General features: G+C 37.6%; 2 protein-coding genes across 5 annotated transcripts in view; both read right to left on the bottom strand.

Annotated features, from left to right (window-relative positions):
* Positions 1-18,688, bottom strand: part of WDR19 (WD repeat domain 19) — a 39,585-nt gene extending 20,897 nt beyond the window's left edge. Inside the window, exons 1-20 of the mRNA XM_038134396.1 lie at positions 18,551-18,688; positions 16,968-17,059; positions 16,818-16,883; positions 15,668-15,793; positions 13,872-13,987; positions 13,170-13,285; positions 12,758-12,838; positions 12,292-12,404; positions 10,862-11,035; positions 9,585-9,655; positions 8,281-8,453; positions 8,054-8,168; positions 7,206-7,312; positions 6,675-6,797; positions 5,282-5,431; positions 4,612-4,759; positions 3,812-4,016; positions 3,078-3,237; positions 2,365-2,475; positions 635-744 (exon numbers count right to left, since the gene is read on the bottom strand). Of these exons, the coding sequence (XP_037990324.1) occupies positions 635-744; positions 2,365-2,475; positions 3,078-3,237; positions 3,812-4,016; positions 4,612-4,759; positions 5,282-5,431; positions 6,675-6,797; positions 7,206-7,312; positions 8,054-8,168; positions 8,281-8,453; positions 9,585-9,655; positions 10,862-11,035; positions 12,292-12,404; positions 12,758-12,838; positions 13,170-13,285; positions 13,872-13,987; positions 15,668-15,793; positions 16,818-16,883; positions 16,968-17,059; positions 18,551-18,556 (2,363 nt within the window). The 5' untranslated portion in view covers positions 18,557-18,688. The remainder of the gene's footprint in view (positions 1-634; positions 745-2,364; positions 2,476-3,077; positions 3,238-3,811; positions 4,017-4,611; positions 4,760-5,281; positions 5,432-6,674; positions 6,798-7,205; positions 7,313-8,053; positions 8,169-8,280; positions 8,454-9,584; positions 9,656-10,861; positions 11,036-12,291; positions 12,405-12,757; positions 12,839-13,169; positions 13,286-13,871; positions 13,988-15,667; positions 15,794-16,817; positions 16,884-16,967; positions 17,060-18,550) is intronic.
* Positions 18,689-18,809: 121 nt separating this feature from the next.
* The window catches only part of KLHL5 (kelch like family member 5), a 48,149-nt gene continuing 46,164 nt past the window's right edge, over positions 18,810-20,794 (bottom strand). For all 4 annotated transcript variants that reach the window (XM_038134401.1, XM_038134400.1, XM_038134398.1 and 1 more), the window contains one exon: positions 18,810-20,338. In XM_038134401.1, coding sequence (XP_037990329.1) covers positions 20,282-20,338 — 57 coding nt within the window. In that variant the 3' untranslated portion in view covers positions 18,810-20,281. The remainder of the gene's footprint in view (positions 20,339-20,794) is intronic.

Raw genomic sequence — 20,794 nt, 5'->3', positions numbered from 1 at the left:
TGTGACCAGCAAGTGTCCTCTCTCAATGCCAGGTGTACTGCCAGGGGAGGGAGTTGTCCACAAACTATTAATAGGTAAGTTTTTTTCTTCTTGACTTAGATATTAAACAGACCAGGTTTCATCTGGGAAGAATTAACTATTAAATAGACTTTAAAATCATGTCAAATGATTAACACCTTCTGTCTTTCAGGGATTGGCAGCCTTGAAATTTGACACACTACCTAAATGATTTAAGAAAATAAAGGCTTATAGATATTTAAAGAAAGACAGGCAAAAGGCATGGCTTACATCCAATGTAAGAAGTGTTAAAGGATTTCGACTTTCTCTATTTTCCAAGCACTTACCTGCACCAAAGTATTTATTTAGTAGATGATATTATATCTATTTGCCACTACCAGTGGCAAAGAAGCTACATATACCAGAATTGGGAACTATGATTTACTAACATGTCTCTAGCATGAAAGATTCCTTGCAAAACTCCTCTTCCTCATACTAGAGCTGCAAGACGTCACTGAATCCTCTCTCAGCAATGCAGAGCAATGCAGTCATCTGAAATATCTCAGTTCTGTGCTCTTCTATTGAGCTTGAGTATTGGTTTACTATTCTTATACTACAGCCTTACAGGAGAACTTACATAAATTCAAGCTGCATTGCGTATTCCTTTGATATGAAAGGGATTTGGTCCGGGGCCAGACGCTTAGCCAGCTGCAGAGCTCTGTCCCAGTGCTGCAAGTCTTTTCGCATCTATTAACAAAGAGCAGTAACATTTCCTGATGCAAGTATCAAATTTGGACTTCTAGTCTGAACTTTAAATTATTCTAAATATAAATATTGAGTTAATATACTAGAAAGATTCAGACAATTTGAGAGATGCTCATCCTGAAGGAAGGTCTGTTAGACTGACCCTGGAAATGACAGGCCTGTCAGTCTCACTCCAGTGCCTGGTAGAATTACGGAAAAGATTATTCTGGGAGTTATTGAAAAACACTTCAAGGACAACGCAGTCATTGGTCACAGCCAGCATAACTTCATGAGAGCCAAGTCCTGCTTGACAAACTTAATTTCCTTTTATCATAAGGCAACTCACTTAGCTGATCAAGGACAGTCAATTGATGTAATCTTTTTGGCTTTCAGTAAAGCTTTGAATGTGGTCTCTTATAGTATGTAAAATGTCCAGCCCACAGCTGAATAAACACATCAGGGGATGGGTGAGCAACTGGGTCATGAGTCGGACACAAAGGGTTATAATGAATGGGGAGACATCAGACTGGGAACCTGTCACTGGTGGGGTTCCACAGGGCTCCATCCTCGGCCCTCTGCTCTTCAACATCTTCATAAATGACCGGGACACAGCACCCAATGGTATAATAAATAAATTTGCTGATGACACTAAATTGGAAAGAGCTCCTGACTCCCTCAAAGGAAGGAAGGCCCTGCAGAGAAACCTTGCCAAATTAGAGGGCTGGGCACTCACCCACTGTATGAAGTTTAACCAGGGGCAGTGCTGGACTCTGTACCTGGGACAGAGCAACCCTGGATGTACAGACAGACTGGGGAATGAGATACTGGAAAGGGACTGGGGGGTCCTGGCCCATGACAAATTGAACATGAGCCAGCAGTGCCCTGGCAGCCAGGAGGGCCAACCCTGTCCTGGGGAGCATCAGGCACAGCATGGCCAGCCAGGCAAGGGAGGGGATTGTCCAGCTCTGCCCTGTGTTGGTGTTGCCTCATCTTGAATATTGTGTGCTGTTTTGGGCACCACAATATAAGAAGGCTCTAAAGCAACTGGAGAGTGTCCAAAGGTGGCCAAAAAAGATGGTGAAGGGCTTTGAGAAGAAGCCATATGACAAGTGGCTGAGGTCACTTGGTCTGTTCAGCCTGGAGGAGACTAAGGGGAGACCTTGTCACAGTCTACAACTCCCTTGTGAGAGGAAGAGGAGGGACAGACACTGATTTCTTCTCTGTGGTGCTCAGATACAGGACCCAAGGGAATGGCCTGAAGCTGTGTCAGGGCAGTTTTACATTGGACATTATTCAAGAAAAGGTTTTTCATCCAGAGGGTGTTTGGGCACTGGAACAGGCTCCCCAGGGCAGCAGCCACAGCACAAACCCTGACAAGAGTTCCAGAAGCATTTGGACAGTGCTCTCAGGCACATGGTGTGACCCTTGGGGTTGTCCTGTGCAGGGCCAGGAGTTGGACTCAATGATCCTTGTGGGTCCCTTCTAATTCAGGATAGTCTATGATTCTAGTCCCACAATGGCAAGATCAAAACCAGAAAATGACAAAACTATCAGAAGGAAAATATTCCAGCATTAACCTGGAAAAAAACCCCAGCAGAAAATAGACACATTTTAAATTAATACCTCAAGAGCAGCAATAGGACAGGAGGATGCCAGATACAAATCCTGAGCCAGATTAAAATCATTAGTAAACATTGCAAGATGTCCTGCTAAAAGGTTGTGGTCTTCTATCCCCTGTAGAAAGACATAATAGGTGCAGAAGTAGTCCAAAAGAAAATAAATACTGTATAAATAACATAATCTAGTAAGAAAAATAAACCAAAATAGTAAAACTAAATATCCTTACGTTTTACAATGATGTGCATTGGACTCTACAAACCAGAAAAAACCCTCATGTGCCACTACAGGTAACACAGTCTAAAATCAGCAATTTGCAGAAGTATAATTTTAAGGTACTATTTCACTTTTAGATGCATAGATGCAATCTGGTTTTATTTTGTATTTTTTTTTAATAGCAGTCTTCCACATTTTCTCAAAAATAACAAAAGGAAATAAGAGCCTCCCAGTGCTAGAGACATTAATATATTCTGCTGTTCTCAAGCAAATGCAGAAGGAAATACTGTGCAGTCCAGTGGAGACTGCAACCACTTCAAGAGAGAACCAAGCAAACAGTCTGTAGTTTGGACACTTTATCCTCTATCCCTTGAAAGCTACTCAGCTTCTGTTTGAACAAAACAACCCCTTCCCCTCACAGAAAAAAAACAAACCCAAGAATTCAGCAATTCTTAAACAGGAATTAAATTGCCATTTTTCCTAGGTAAGACTTTATATTTTACCTTTACTTGCTCTAGTGACATCACCATCCCAGCATTAGCAGACGTTCGATAAACACGTATTGCAAAATCCACCTCCATGTGATGTAAGCAAGCTTTGGCCAGCTCATTCCAACAAGACTGGTCATCCAGAAGTCTGCAAACCTCCCATGCTTCAGAAAACCTATAGAAGGTAAAACACATTTACAACTATTTTAATTTTAGTATTACTCATACTCAAAACTCCCTCTCAACATTTTTTTCTCTCTGTTAGAGAAAACATGAAAACATTTACTTCTAAGCCATGGAGAGAGAGATGTATCAGGACGAATGAAAAAATACAAATGTGTACCTTACAGTTCTATTTATCCTGTTTCTACCATATTTTTTCAGGAAACCATCTGCTTTCCCTAGTCTGGCATTCTTTCCATTATATTGATTTTGCAATGCTTCATTACAGTGGGAGGAGGGTACGACAGAAGCACCCTCAGCCAGTTTTGGAGGAGCCATTGTCACAAAATCCTGCATAAGTCTTGAAAAAAAATTTCTTTAGGCTTTTACTTGACAGCAAAAAAAAACCCCAAACCATCACTGGGCCATTTACTTTGCTTGGTCTGTCTGGAGAGGTATGTGAGCTTACAGATCAATCTGATTTATCAATATTCAGCAGGACACTTTAAAATCACTAGGATATGCTATACTGAACTATAAGCACAGAAGAAAACAAGTTATGCAATATAATTAAAATGCAGATATACCTTTTCAACATTAGAGTCTGAGTAAGCATTTGTTTCAGCATATCAGGTCCAAAGTCTTTCAAATTGCCAAGGAAACTGTGAGTACTTAAAAAGATACTGTTTGTTTTTCCACTGGGAGTCTGACAAGTTAATTCTCCATTATACAACAACAAAGGTTTATGGGAATAGGGGACTTCTGTGCCACCTGCCAAAATAATCCTTGATCCTAGATTCAAAGATCAGGAAGAAAAAAAAAGATGTCTTGTAAAAATCCTTACATGGTAAAAAGAATAGCAAGCAGCTGAAAACATGTATATTTGCAGGACATTAATTCAGGGTCTGTAATTCTGGCAGTCAGCAGCAACTACACAAGCACACCTCTATCAGTAAATATACAGAATGTAAGGCTTCTAAACCAGTAAGGTCCTTTTCCAAATGTTGGTAGGCAAATTTCAATATTTCTCTCTTGCAAATAGAGAAATGGCTGTGTTTACAACTTCAACACTTTCAATGAATACAAGTTTTGTCACCCTGATGCTGAGATTTTTCTCATGAATACTTCAACATACAATTGAAGCACAATGTGTAACTTTCAGATGAAATATTATAATAGCAAGAAGCTTATGGAATTGAGAACAAAATGCCTTGAAGCCTTACAGGGAAACTTGCAAAGGAGCTAAATTGCACTTCAAATCTTCTGTAGTACTATTTATTTCTATATGTATTTTATTTAAGACAAATGAAGATTCAGAACATGTTTTACTTTAGCAACTAAAATAGTATAATCTTTAAGAACAACCTTTTTAAAGAGCTTATGGTACCTTGAATGGTATCCTTATGAAAAACGTAAGTGTATACTTTATCATCATCAAAAGCAACAAAAACACCTTTATCCATCGGCCAGTTTTCCCACAGGATTCCTTTAATGGTTGGTGAGAAGTCTGGAATCTCATGTACTCTATCATTTACCTATATAAAATGCAAAAGTAAAATTACTACCAAGTGACTAAGGCGAGAAATAAAATATTCATCCCAGCTGTGATAAAAAATTTTAAAAATAATATAAGTAGTGCAGAAATATGAAAATTGCTTTAAGAAAAAGTTTCCTTATAAGCAGTGATTCTGAAGAACACAAGAATTTAAATTTGAAATGGAGAAAACACATATTATATAAATGATATTTACTATTTTTAAAAAAAGGTAAAGAGAGGGGAAGTGAAACTGGGTAAATTACCTGTATTTAAATACACAAACACATACATTTTTGAAAATTACCGATCAGGAACTTAGTATAATGAAATTGTCCTGATCTAGTATGACAGATTTTATTTCCTTACATTACCATTAAATTATCTTCAAGTTCCCTTGCCAATTTCCTCTATCACCATCCATGCTGGAGTGCCAAAATATTGTTCATTTTCCAACAAAAACACCAAATAGCTGAAGAGCCTGCTTGTACATATATTGTATTGGTATCCCACGTTAACTTACTGGACAATAGACAAAGCCATCACTTTTGTCATCTATGAATGCCAGTCTGGTTCCATTAGGATCTGGAAAAACCTTTCTCACACTGACAGGATGTCGATATTCATTCACATATTGCCAGTCTTCAATGAAGAAATAACGAATAACTCCAGTCTAACAAGAAATAATAGAAAATGTTAATAATTACATCAGTAAGTGGAAAGCTGGTAATTAATTTGGCTGTAGTGTCTTCCATCTTAGAGTACCGAGTGTTAAAAAAAAGAACTTCTGAATGGGTTTTTACAGGAAAAACTTTTGGGGGACAAAGAAAGGATTTGGGAGGTTTGAGGGGTTTTCTGTTAGTTTTGATATTTATCTCCCTCTGCTTTGTGCAGACATCGGTGCAGTTCTCTAAACAAATTAAATGTCTGTCTCATTGCTGAGAGAAGTCTAACCTTCAAAAAAAGCTGTAAAATTTGCTTCCAAGGAAGAACCACACATTCTTAAGAAGAGAGGCACCTAACTCAGGGAATAAAAGCAACCAAACTGATTTGTGATAAAAGACATATTTTTAAAAATGTGGCTTTTGACATCAATGGTAGTATTTGCACACATCAAATTGATCGGTTGCAAATTTATTATTTCAAATTTACTAGTACCAGTTTAGGTACAGAGGAGGGAAAAGGGAGGGAAAAGGAAGGAAAGACCTCATCTGCTACAAAATCACTCAAGTTATTAAATTAGTTATTCAACCAGGTCAATACATCAATTGGTATCACAAAGAGCATGATACTACAATGCCAAATGCGTCCTGTATTCACAGTGCCAGAAAATATTAAAAGGACAAAAAACTACCCTCATACATAAAAAACTCCAGAAAAATCCATAAGCATGTCTGCATCCTTTTTCAGTGCTCTCCTTAATTCCTATCCTTGTTGAAATATGTAAAAAAAATTGTCTTTTGACAAAGGCTTCAGTAGCAAATCAAGGCTTTCATTTATGCTATGACATTTGTACACATCAGAACCTTTTTGTCCACATTTTTCACATCACCACCTAAATCAACAAATTTACAAGGGAAGTGCTATGTTTTTACTTATATCTGGAAGATATTTTGATTGCCAACCCTCTCACTAATGCAACAGAATTAAGTGCTGCTATTAAAAGCAATGTTTTGCAACAAACACTAGTAAAAGCAAAACTTAACCGTCCTGCCAATGCACATCATATAAATGCACTAGTAAAGGAAGCTGGATGCAATTTTGACTGTATTTGCTCAAAGTTCTTGTATAGAAAAAATCCACTCTAAAGTTCACAGATGCACTTTTTGTTTTGCTAAAAGCATGAGCAGTAATCAAAAAATTCAAACATAAATATATTCCATCTAAAAAGATCTTTTGAAATAAGTAATACTCACATCTGTACCATATATGAGGAAGTCACTAGTTAAAGCATGGCACAAAATTCGGTATTTATCATCATCTGCTGGGAACAGTCGAGTTTCTCGTTCTTCCTGAGCACCCAAACCCTCACTTTCTATCTAAATATAAAGAACAGAATGAACTGAAAATCTCCACTGTTAACAATAGGGTATCATAGTGTTGCTTGTATCAAACTGTAAGCAAAATCTAAACAACTTAGCATCCCTTAAGAACCAGCATCTGCTTCTGTCACATTACCAGAGACCTTTAAAATAAAACTTGTTAAAACAGCTGACAAGAAAATGTTTTTCTTCACCTGTTCTAGTCTAGCTTGTACTTCTAAGTCTACAGAAACTCAGCTCTATATTTTACTTAGCCAGCAAAACTATTCTGAAGAATTTCTAATTTTGACCTCCATTAACTGAATATCATTGCATTTTATTTGATTTTTAATATTACATTAACTTGCTCAGCTTATATAAACTCATTAGTTCAACACTGGCAATCCAAATTGCCAGAGCTCTTACCATATGCAGCTGGACTTTGCCCTCAAAGAGAGCAGCAGCATAATCGGAATTAAGGTGCATACTTGCTACTGTCCCCAGGTACTCCACATCTTTAAGCTTTTTTACATCTAAAGGATTCAAACAGAAAAGATAAAGTAAAAATATTTTGATTTTGACAGGTATTCACTTAACTAAACTTGCAGTTGAGTAAGCAGATGTGAAAATCTCACAACTAAGCAGAGAGGGGAGAAGTCACACATAAAGACACTTCCTTCTTAGCAGTCAGAAAACTGGTTAGAAACTACAAAAGAAACTCCTTTCCTATGCAACTCTGACTAGTACTGTTACAGTTTTATTTAATTTACTGTCACTGAAAAAAAGGGATACTTAGAAAAACATGGAAGTTTGAAATCCACCATCTAAAATTTGGACATAGCATAACCAAATTTTCCTTATCCCATACAAGCAACATGAAGATCTGCCAAACTGAAAACTTAAACTCTCTGATTGTAGTTCCTAGGTACTTTGCCAAACTTAGTACTTTAAGACACAGATACACAATATCTCAAAAGGCCTGAAGTCCTTAATTGATTTACAAGATTATGTGAAAAAAACAAGTAAGCAACAGTCTACATTTCATGACCAATACCTCAAATCTCAAATTAGAAGTTTTATTTCTATTATTTTCAATGCCTTGCCATAACTGCTTCAGCCTGTGAAAATTATTATCCCATCCTAGCAGGACCATTGGCCATTCAAGTGTTTATTGTACAATGTAGAAAGTCCAGAACTGCTAAACACAATACTAAATTAATAAAATAAAATATAGAGTGCTGCATTAGTTTTAAGAGAACTAAATTTATGCTTACTATTCTCTCCAAGTGCATAAAACCATGCCCGATTGTTCATTCCTACAGCCAAATGATAAACACCAATAGCGACAAAACTGGGCTCTACTTCAACAGAGACTGTGACTGGTAGCTCCTGTAAGAAAACAGAACAAAATAATACAATTTTCATCCACTTTTAATACTTACTTTTTAATACTTACTTTAATTACATCTACATGAGGTTTAAAAGGAAGAGGTTATCATACACTTTCCACATGATTTGCTATGGTGACTTCAAGCAGAGAAGTGAGGTATGCAATCCGTGTACTGCAAGCATCTCCAAGGATTGGAAGCTTTGTCAAGAAAACATGGAGGGATCCTCTTCGTGTGGATACTGCCAACAGCTGTCCATCATCTGTCCAAGCCATCTGATCTACACCTAAAATATTCACAAGTTTTTGTAAAAAAATATAGTTCTTTCTTTAACTACTGTAAGCAACAAGCAATTATTTTGCTCTAAACTGTGGAAATTGTAGGAATTAATATCCAGAATATATGTATTAAAGCTAACCAATTAATACAATTCCAAGATCAATTAGAATCACTCAACTCAAACACATAATTAACTAATGTAGTGTTTTCCTAAGAGTGTAGACTTCACAGAATCACAGAATTATTTGAGCTGGAAGGGACCTTAAAGGCCATCTAGAGGCAACTCACCTTCCACTAGACCAGATTACAGATCTGTCACAAAATTGATTAACACCCTTCCTCTTTTCAACACTGAAAAGAGCACATTCAGTTCAGGCAGCACATTCAAAGTGATCCATAATACTGGAAGCAGCTGAGCAGAAGTCAATCTTATCCCCCTTACTGCCAAATCAGTAAGTACTAAACACAGAACTGCTGTTTGTTCCTCAGTGTCTGGAAATGCCATCAGAAAAACCATACTCTGACTAATACCAATATTCCAAGAGAGACAGGGAAGTATGCTGAAAATATCCTAAATTTCTTAAAAAGAAAAAAAAATTAAAAGGAAGGTTTTTAGAAATAAAAATGCTGCAGGCAACCATCTACTTGACTATAACCGATGCATTTACAAACACTACATGAGGAGATAAGGGTGGAAACTAACTACTCAAGAAAATGGTTTTGTAACACTGTTCTGGAAGCCACAGGCACAAGTCCTGTATATCAGGACAAAAACAGATCAAATATCAATGTTAGAACAAGACATGCTAAAAAGCACCAAAAAATCATGGAAAGAAGCAGAAACCAGTTAAGTGTATTATTTTAATAATCTGAATACATTGTAATAGAGATTCAAAACTGCACAACACTAACTGATCAAATGTTTTGAGAACTGTACTTCTCTATACTTTGAATAGGTAAAATATGCTCCCACTTTGCTACAGGTCACCTAATAAGTACAAGTTGGGAAAGCAGGAGTTTTTGAAAAATTCTATATTTACACAGTTTTTCCAACAGCAGTACTTTTACTCTAAGAACTGTCAAAATTAGTTTACTTAATCTGTAAAATTTTCTATCCCCATGGAGAAAGTTAACATACCTTTGTTTTCATCATCCAAGTTTATTATGGCATACATTTCTCTCATATCTGTCAGATCATGGATTTTGATGCTAAAACAAAAATGTAGAGTCAGTCATTCCCACCAATCCAAATCTCAGTTATCATTAACTGGAAGAAACCCAGTCCAATCAAGACAGTCTAACAGAGCAAAAAGTAGAACACAAATGCAAAATGTCTTCAATTTCCCAACAAACAACACATTATTACCCACCACTGTAAATAGTGTATCACTACATCACAGTACAAAAATACTTGCTCAGAGAACTAAAATTTGAGGAAAAGGCATAAATTCAATTTGAAAGAATTGAGCATTAGGGAACATAGATTATTATTCCCTTTTAATCTGTTACAGCATTTTAGTTTTAAAAGACATTACTGATGGACACACAGGGCTTGAAATGCCTTTTTGCACTGGACGGATGCAAAAAATACTTTCAATCCTGCATATAAAAGGGGCAGAGTGAGAGTTTACTTATGCTGTCACATCACTCAATGCAAGCTAAACCACTCCTTAAAGAAATAATCCTTATTTTACAGTAGCTCAAGTGCTTGAAGTTTCACCATGTTTTGCTCACAGTTATACCACTCTTGATATGCAAGTGTCATAAATCAGCAGTTGGCCTTACACAGAGCTGAGAACAGAGAGAACCCTTTGACTCCTACTATGACACAAGTCTTCTGCTGAAGAATTCAGATATCACAGAACCAGGGATTAGCAGATGAGGAGCTAAAGGAGCTGTTCTATCATATGCACAAAACATTTTGGAAAAACTCCAGTGTATTTAATTCCAGTTATTTATTTCCTTAATTGCTCACACTTTTCAACTTTTGTCTAGACTGCAGGTAAGACCAAACACTGGAGAGGAGGATATCAGGTATCAACATACTCAGTGCAGATTTAAATTAATTTTCTCCTGTTGTTAAGCAGATGTTTATGTTCAATCAATAAATCTCAGTAAAGAAGTTTGGACTTTCTTGTTGCCAAGCAACATAACAGAAAATGAATCAAAAGGAAAAATACATACTTAAGTTTGTTTCTTTTTTGTTTACAATTAATGGTATTAATTACAGTTGCAGAGATTTTTGTAAATAATAGCTTCTTCTAGCTCTAGGCAGAGCAGCAGTTCCAAGCCATTAATCTTACCTTTTCTAAATTCACTTCTCAGGGAGCCTTGAAGCCTTAGGAAGCAGAGTGTGAATGCCCAGTAACTCCAGTCCCGAGAGATGATTTTTTTATATATAAAACTATCACTTACCAATTGTCTCCACATGATGCAGCTTTGTTTAATGACTGTGATATAGCAATGCTGCTTAGATTATCCTTATGATTATGAGCTTGAAAGACTTCTTGTCCTATTTCACGAATGTGTGTAGAAATGACTACAAAACACCCTTGGGAGAAACCAATCATAATATAGCCATCACCATACCTGTTACAAAAAAGCAACAATTGAGAAAAGAGATCTATTAATGCAATATGCAAAAAGCAATTTCTTTCAGACTGCTGGGGAACGGTTAATGCCTCCCAGTAACAGAAAAAATAAACAAATTATGGGAATTTATATATATCATGTCGAACCATATACTATAAAATAGGTTAAGGGAAAACTATCAAAGGTTCCTAAAGGACAGAATCATGCCTGTGCCCAGATGCCTTGTAAGTCATCTTCACTGTCTCCTGTTTTCTGTAATGCCATTTTATTTTCAGCAAGCTGTACACCTGGCAGTGATGCCAGGAGAAAGATTTCTAGTATCCTCATTGAAATAAGCATACAAGAAGATGGCAACTTTCATATCAAGCTTCTGGCCTATGTGGTCCCATCAAAGCCGTGTCAAAACAATAAGGCCAGTCACTGTGCCCTTAAGGGCACTGCAAACACAGTGGAAGGACCAAAGCAACAAATTTGTGAATATTCTGTTTACTTTTCATACTATCAAGTAGAAATAATGACGTTAAGGCACAAATAGTTACAGCATGTAAAGATGAACTCAAACAATATCTCATTAGCTCAACTGCAAGAAAAATCACTGCAAGGGAAACAGCCCGGGTACACCTTGTTACACATGGTCATAAACGAAGAAGCATATGGCTTCAGGTTTTTTTAAGAGTTGTAGTGTAAAGGGATGTCAATTCCATGTTGACTGAACAGGCATTAACAGTCAAGCTGTAATGATTCAAAGATACAGAAATAGTACCGCTACTTTTTTGGCACAGATCTGAAACTTCTAGCTTAGGTTTTCTTCATAGGAACATTACCAATGGTATTGCACAACAAGAAGGCTACAAAAACTTTGCACAGCTTTGCAAACCAACAAACTAGCTGAAGGACACAACTCCACCCCTAGCTCTTCCATCAGTTACTCATCCAAATAGAAAACAACTCATAAACCTATCAGTTTAATCTTCTGTCAAGACAGCAACATATTTTTGTTAAAGCTGGGCATATGAACAGGGATTCTGTTGGAAAATACTGTTTTTATAGCTACTGAATCATCAAGTAGAACAGTTAGAAAATGGAGACTACCTTCTATTTGAAAAAGAATTACCGAAAAGTCTATAATGCAGCCAAGAAAAATCAAGTCTGAGCATGGGATGGATGATTTTGTTTCCAGCATGTATCAAAACTACTTGGAAAATATTCAACTTCTTAATAGTAGAGTAATTAATTAAGAAAGTTTTGCTCACCATTTGTAGCTTACAATACTGCCATAAGGCTGCTGAAATTTCAGATCAATTGGGTTATCAGGATCATTCAAATTAAAAAGGAAGAGAGACTTCTTGCCAACCACTACACTGACCTGCCAATGAATGAAAATAAAAATTAACATGACAAGAATGGCATAACTTTAAAGCAAGGCCCTATATTTTCACTAAAATATGAGATTTAGGAATTTGAATAATCCTTAAGAATCCCATGGATCTGAATTCTTAATCTTCATCAACAGTAGAAGAGATTTTCAGGACATTTCCCTTCATGAGCCAGTGGTTCACAAATCTAAATGCAAGCTTAGCAGAATACACATCTCAAAGTCAAGACTTTCTTCTACAGAAGTCAGCTCCATTTCATCAGAAGAAAAGGCAGCAGGTCACATGGAGTTATCCTGTTAGATTATTCCCACTCAAACTACAGTATTTTGTAGTGACTTCTTACTGTGCTTTCCCTGGTTGATACTCTTTCATCAGTCTTCATAACTGAGAACTGCATGTCACTGGGATCTGAGCTGATTGAGGTCTGCAAGAAAGAAGTGCAGATTGAGAAATCAAGAGTTAATGTAGCCCATACTGATGATAAGTAATTGCATTATTCCTGCCACGTATAATTTTGCATAAGGACAGACAGGGAAAGTTACTGCTGCATTTAGTACCAAAATCAAGAAAATCATTGGAGAAGACATGACCTCAGTTTGGGTCTTAATGACATGTTAGTATAAAATATACTGAAAAAAGTAAAAGCTCCTGGTCCTTGAAAGTCTGGGATTCAAAAGGCACAAGCTCCTATAGGCCCCAGCTTTCTTGGAAACCAGGAGTACGTCTTAAAATCAAATGTCCATCATAAATACTACCTGTCTTATAGTATCCCCTTCCTGATTGCTTATAGTGATCATTCTGTCTTCACCTCCTAAAGCAAGGAGGTTTTCAATACTCCAACAGCCACAAGTAATCCTCTTAGTGTGTTTACCTGAAAAAGATAAAAAACCTATACAACACAAATCAAACACAACCACAAAAAAAAAAAAAAATCTGTGATGGAAATATACACCCTTCAGCCAGTCACTCAAACACAGATTGTCAGAATGTGAAACAACCTGTCAGAGCAAGAACCTTTTTTTTTTTAAAATCTGCTCTCAGATGGAAGTCTTTTGACTTTATATGAATCAACACAGCCCTTGTTCTTCTATTTCTTTGCATCACATTTCTGGGAAATGTGTTACATCCTTAGCCTTTATGCCCAGAGGTACTCTAAGCAGGTAAGAAAGAGTACCTTAGCAAATGAACAACCACACAATTCCTTTTCAAGAAAGGTAACACAAGTACCCCAGGAAGCAGTTAGGCAGTGTTAGGTATTTGTGTATATATGCATATCTACATATAAAACTTAGTATTCTCTAAAAATACTCTCCTGAGTACATGGAAGAAGAAGGTGCAAGTAGAGCATGAGCACGTTTTTTACCTGCATGTTCACACAGAGAACTGGAAAGGAAACTATGTATATTAGCAAAATTCCACTTTCACATGTGCCAGAGTAGTTTCAAACCAGTCCATACCCAGAACAGAAATCTTGCGAGAAGTCTGACGGTTATATATGAGTAAGTTTCCCTTTGTTGTTCCAACAGCAAGTAAAGCTCCAACTCGAGACCATAACAAGAAAGACATTGTATCCCTAAAACAAAGAAAAAAAGGTACTTTGTATAGTAGAGATTCCTTTCATACGGTCACATATTAAAACATTTTGCACAATAAATTTTGCATTGGTCTTTAATTTCTATGAGTTATACAGACCAAGGAGAACTTTCAAATTAAGCAAATGGTCTTGACCAATATCAGAATTATCTAAGTATGCAGAATATAGTAAAAGTAATAAAAAATTGTATTAGGTAATGTATTGTGACTTGTACAAATGAAAATGGGTCTGCATACATCAAGAGTCTTTGATGGAATCACTGGTAATTTTACAGTCACTTTTTGTATTGTTTTTTTGTTCGTTCGTCAATAACCCTATGCATTTAGCCAACTCAAAAGTGAGTAGGTCTGATTCCAGTAAATGTAATAAAGAAGTTAGAAAGCACCATTTTAACTTGAAGTTTCAGAGAGAGCAAGGCCCATTTTGGTGCATAATTAAGGCTATGCAGATACTATATATCATGTTAAAAAACCAAGAGTCTCTTAAGCAAAAAAACTATAAACCAGAATTCTCCAATTATGCAGTGCCTCCCAACTTTTTAAGTTTCACTCTAGGCATGCAATAAAATTTGAAATACTGACATGTGAAATGACCTCCAATATATTTGGTTTGCATATAAGGGTGCTTTTCTAATTTCAAAAAGGGAAGGATATCAGAAAAGCCTCATTATCACACTGTTTATGTCTTGGTACTTATTCTGCTTAAGCAATAACACTGTGACAAAAAAAAGGATCAGGGACTTACATTGATATATAATGTTCTAGCAAGACGACCTCCACTATTAGAGAGAAAGATCATGAAGGAACTGCAATTAACTGCAGACTCCATTCTGTTAAGTACTTTCTATGTTCTTTTTTGGCTTGCATACTGGCAGGTTACTCTTCTCCCCACAGTATTTGTTCACACATGAAAATGGTACAATATGGTCTGTTCAGTCCCTCAATATAATATGTGTATAACGTACATCTTAACAAACATAGGAAAGAGTTTTTTCCACTCTCTCTCCTATAGGAAGAATGTTTATGTAGAATGCAAGAATTTAGCAGAATAGACTCCAAGAAGCCAAGAAGTTTAATTGTTAAACCAAACTTATCTATTAACCCAATGCTTGATGGTTATGCAGACCCCAGAAGAGTCTAAAGTCTGTGGCCAAATTCAGAAAGGTAAGGCTTTGAACCTTAGATATCTCCTTTCATCCTAAATTAGTCTACTTTGTGCATTTTAGCCCTCTTATCAATGTAAGGGGAAAAAAAATTCTTAGCACCACTGATATCACTTCCTTTACTTTTAAGCTCCCTTTAGCTGGTGTGAAAGACTTAGGAGAAAGAGTAGCAAGTGCAGACACATGAAAAATTCACCCATCCTTGTTGCTACCACAAAGTCAAAACATTGAAGAGAAGCTCTCTAGAGACAATGGCACTGCTGACACTCAAAAAATCAACAAACATCCTGTAACCCCCAAAATCCCCATCCACAACAAACACTTCAAAACCAGCAAATCATATAAAAAATAATTTAGCAATGAACTACAGAATATTAGTTTAATTAGTATATATATTATGAGGACTCCAATAAAAAGATGATATTGAAATATAGCCTCCACATCAAAAAGTCACAGTGGTCCAAGTTTTAAATACTCAAGTTAAAAAAATTTCTTACCTCATGCCACTGTCTACTTGGCTTGTTTTGTTTGTGATTGCATCCCACAGAAATATAGTGCTAGATTTGTCTGTGATTATTGCTAAAGTATCTCCATCCTTATCCCAGTCCATAGCAACACAGTTACTGAAGAAAAGAAAAATCACTAGGAATGTTAAAATGTCTTTGTAAGTGTACAGAAACAGCCAGAACTATGCAGCTGAGTCCCTGTTTTTCCCTTCTCCTCCCCTGCAAACCCAGACTGCATATTTATCTGTAAACTAGTTCTATAGCAACGCCACTCTTATTCAAATTTCATTGATGACAGGGTCTGAGAGGATCGTCATAAAAAACACAGCTACCTATGTTCTAGTACTTGAAATACTGTCAGCCTTAAAGACCATGGGAGTTTTGCCTTGACTAAGGGGTTTTCCTTAATTGAAATTCATCAGGTAGTTAGAAATAAAATTTAAAATTTCCACGATGACTAAGAACAGTTAAAGTGCTAAGAAGAGATGAACAGTACACAAATGAAACTAACATGAGGCATTAATGGTGCCCAATAAAAATGTATTTATTGAGCAAACCAATATGAAGACCCAATGTCACACCATTTTTCCCTAGGGAGGTTTCCCCTGGTCCATATCCAGCCTGTTCCTATGGTCTCACTGCCTTTTAAGAAGTTCAGTACATCTTCCAAAGTACATAAGTTTTTTAATTTAATCTGAAAAAATCCAGTTTGTAAACTCCCATACCACTCTCTGATGTGAATCAAAGTGTGATAAGCTGGAAAAAAAAGATTCACTTCAGAAGTATCATCTTGACCTACAGCAACAATGCCAATGTGCACATTTATGCCACTAATGTAAACAGAAGCACAAAACTGAAGAAGTATCTTTCCTCAAAAAAGCCATGATATCAAATTGTTAGAAAATCAACAGTAGCAAGAATGCAAGGATATACTGCACACAACCTCATTATGATCCTTCTTAATGTGACAGGTCTTTTTTTTACATTTTAATTACATAATTTGTCTTCTCTGCCAGGTATGTTCGCCAGAGATAGTATATCGTCCTACAAATTCCTCACATTGTCTAAGTACCTCACTAGAAGAGAACCATTTTCAAAGAAAACAACAATTAAAATAACTTAAACCTATCTTAGTACCTACCCTGGCAGGTTGATTTCATTTCTCTTCTGACCATGACGATCAAAAATTTTCACAGAACGATCACCTCTAAAAAAGATTAATATATAGAATAATTCCCTTTCTTTATCAGTAACTCTGATGGACAAATGCAATGAATAGTTGCAGTCTTACCCTATTACAGCAAGAAAATTTCCTAAAGTTTTCTGCCAAGCAAACTGCACAGGAGAACCAGACCAAGCTTTTTCATACAGACTGAATACTTGCTGGGAAAAAAAAAAAAAAAAGTAGGAAATTATATATCTTAAAATCATAATATATAAGAATACTACAACTGTCTAGCATGTTAGCAACTGAGTACTGTGGAGGTAAACCCCCACCACCCCAAACAATCCAAACCCAACTTCTCTGCTTCTGTGTGATTCCAATGCACTGAAGTACCAAAATCCCAGATAAACATTTTTTCAATTTGAGTGGAAAAAGTTGAAGCTTCTGCTGATGGGTGTTTGCATAGAGAACTGTGACTCTATTAATAACAAATTATTATTTGTGCCTCTTAGTTACAAGAATAAAATATTGCATGAGACTCTCCCCTTCTAGTTCAATGACCACATTGTTAATAGTTCTCTAAATGTAATGGAAAAGTCTGGGACCAGAAAGCATCCTTAGTTTGTAAAACACAGAAGGCTCAACATTCACTCTTTCAGAGATAGGTAACCTTTTTGTTACTCTGAATTGCTGGGTCTTAAAAGCTAAGATTTCAAAGCAACACACTATAGAAAGAGATTCTGATTTCCAACGAAGAACATTTCTGAACGTTCTTTTCCTTTCACACCACCCACAGATATTTTTCTGTAATCTGGGTGTAAGATAAAGCCCACAAGTTTGTTTCACAGCTTGCTATGGTGACTTATATCCCTACATGTCATAAGATAAACACCAACACCTGCTGTCCACCAAATGCCTGTGAGGTTTGCTCAAGTCTGTCACAGACTCCTATATCTTCTTTTGGGTCAATGTAAACTGAGGCATTCTTCACACTGAATCTGCGTTCTGCTCACAAGAACAGCAAAAGCACAACCACCACATGCCACACTCATAAACGACATCTCACAATGACATTTGATTTTGAAAAATAATTTAAGGAGGAGGGCCACCAAGACGACTGAGGGATGAAGCACCTCTCCATCCATGAGGAAAGGCTGAGAGAACTGGGATTGCTCAGCCTAGAGAGGCGAAGGCTTTAGCGTGACCTAGTTGTGGGCTTTCAGTACCTGAAGGAAACATACAACATAAACAGAGAGGGACTATTATAAGGGCATGCAGCCACAGAACGAGGGGGATGGCTTCAAACGGAGAGAGCAGGTTTAGATTAGTTACTAAGAGGTTGCTGTGACGGTGGAGAGACACTGGTACAGGTTTCGGGCAGAAGTTGTGGACACCTCATCTGCGGAAGCGTACAAGGCCAGGCTGGATGGAGCCCCGAGCAACCAGGGCTAGCGGAAGATGTGCCTGCCCATCGCAGGGGCGCTGCAATTAGATGGCCTTTAAGCTCCCTTCCACCCGAAGTCTCTCCACGCGAAAGTAAACAAACGCGGGAGTGCAGGCAAGCACACCAGGCCCCCCGGCCGCTGGCGGGCAGCCCTTCCCGCCGCGCCTCCCTCCCCTGCACAGGCCGCAAGCACCGCAGCCCGCCCGCTCGCTCCGCGGGGCCGGCCCCGCGCCCCCCGCCCGGGCCCGCGGCCGCCCCGACCCACCTTCATCGCGGCCACCGCGGGCGGGCAGCGCCGCCGCCGCGCATGCGCCACCCAGCACGGCGCCGCGGTTACCGCGGAAACGGAGCGGGCCGGGGGCGGGCAGAGAGCGGCCCCGGCCCCCACGGGAGGAGCTCTGCGTGAGGCCGCGGCCCCACAGCCGGGTGAGCGTAGTTCTCAGAGGAAAAGGAGGGGTTTGGACCGCCGCCACGCAGAACGGGCTTCTAAGCTAGGGAATAAAGGCACGCAACTCGCCAGCAAAGCCTCTTGAGATCAGCTGTATTCCAACTGCAAAGCTTCATCACAAAGTGTCACCGATTTCTTTTAAAACAATAAATAGTTCGCCGAGAGCGTTAAAACACACGTTTAAAATTACAAATGTACAAAGGACTTTGGGTATCGGGCACTTAAAACTTTTTTTTTTTTTAAAAAACCCAAACAAACCAAACCCAAAACATTCAATGAGTTCACATCTTCCTGTTTTTTTTACGCGTGGTGCTGTTCGGAGAACGTAAGGGACAAGGCACGTAAAAGCAAATACAAAAAAAAGGCTTCTCCCGAGAACATTTAGGTTCAAAGCAATTCGGTGTAACAGCAGAGGGCTCGAGAAAGGCAAATTATGAAGTATCTTAAAAAATTAGATAACTGTTAAATAAGGTAACTAATTTGATACAGCCCTGCGAGGAATATTTCAGTGTCCTGTAAGATGCTGAACATGCTTAAATGGTGGCAGCTGAGCATCTGGCAGGATTGGGCCCTTTACATTTTTAAATAACCTTACAGGAAAGACAGACAATTTCTTCATCTTATAAAATTATACTTCTCATAGTAGTGCAAAGCCTCATTTAAAAATGTAATTAGTCTAGATGGAATGGAATGCTTCAAAAATTCCAAAGTGCAAATATTAAACTTAGATTGGTTAATTGTTAATCACACTTTAGAATTCTTCCAATAATGCATACAAACAGCAAAGTAAATACAAGAACCAAAGCAGAGAAAAAGGTATGATGTTCTGCATCTTGCATAACAACTTTGAAAATCCAAAAAGTATACTGGATGTCAAAAATAACTGTCAGAAATTATTAAATAGCAGGTTTCTGTTAGCATAAGACAATATTTAAAATAAGGCTTTGGTTAAATAAAAAGTTTGCTAAACTAGGAATGATGCTAAAAAGTGCAAAAGATTCACCAAATACACAACTTCATTTCCAAGGCAGACATTACACCTGCCATTTACAATAGTTTGCATTGGTTTGTTAGCCTGCCGTGTAGTTACTCAGATACCTATTTGCATTTATTACAGGCAAATTAAATTTATGGGGTCCAATCCTCTAACTTGTTTCATCCAGAGACAGACCCAATTATATCAAAGTATATCAATTTATAGCATCATTGCTCTGCATTTGGGGAAATCAAGGCCCCGGAACCATAACATTTGATTATTATAGTGAGTTCACTCATTTTCTTAGTACTTCCTAACTAGAAGTCCTCTACTGCCAATTGGCAGGTTGCAGTTGACGTTCTTACAAGTAGAATTCTTGTAACATATGCATAACAAAAGTTTTTTAAAAGTGCTTAATATTGGTCCATAAGAACATCATGTCAGCTTCAGACCAAACACTTCGCTGTGGTAGATATCCTGCACCTGGTGTTGATTGGTGCACTCGGAGTTTGCTTGAGGAAAAAGTAATCCTCTGAGTCCACACAGAATGTCACCTTCCCAGAGAAAGTAATTCAGAGTTTTACAGTCACAACACATGCTCCAGCTCTTCCTAAGCACAGTGGTGCAACCTGTAAACAAACAAACAAACCATCCGTGAGATAAATGCAATCAGTTTTAAGTAATTTCCCCCCCAAATTATATGGCTGCAGCAGAATGACAATATCACCCATGCTCTGTTAACATGACTTACAGATTGGTCCAAAATTGCATACAAACACAAAGAAAAGGTAAAGATATTTTAGATAACAGAGTGAAGCACTCTGAAAACAACAGCAAGCCCTATGGATATCAAGCAATTCTTATTGATAATTTCAATTATTCGGTATTACAGGAGAAAGAAACCTTTGTTAGAGTATAAACTGGATACCTGAGCTAGACAGTCAGACAATTGAGTAAAGGGTGGTAAAAGAATGCATTTCTCAGAAACAAAAATGCCTAAAATTATAGGGGCAACCTCTCCTTTTTACTTGATTATTTGATAAAATCCTGTTAAGAGTTCTTGAAACCAGAATAAATGTACCAGT

The sequence above is a fragment of the Motacilla alba genome, chromosome 4 (genome assembly GCF_015832195.1).
Source record: "Motacilla alba alba isolate MOTALB_02 chromosome 4, Motacilla_alba_V1.0_pri, whole genome shotgun sequence".
Lineage (NCBI taxonomy): Eukaryota > Metazoa > Chordata > Aves > Passeriformes > Motacillidae > Motacilla > Motacilla alba.
The sequence above is the reverse complement of the archived record's forward strand: the minus strand, read 5'-3'. Positions and strand labels throughout refer to the sequence as shown.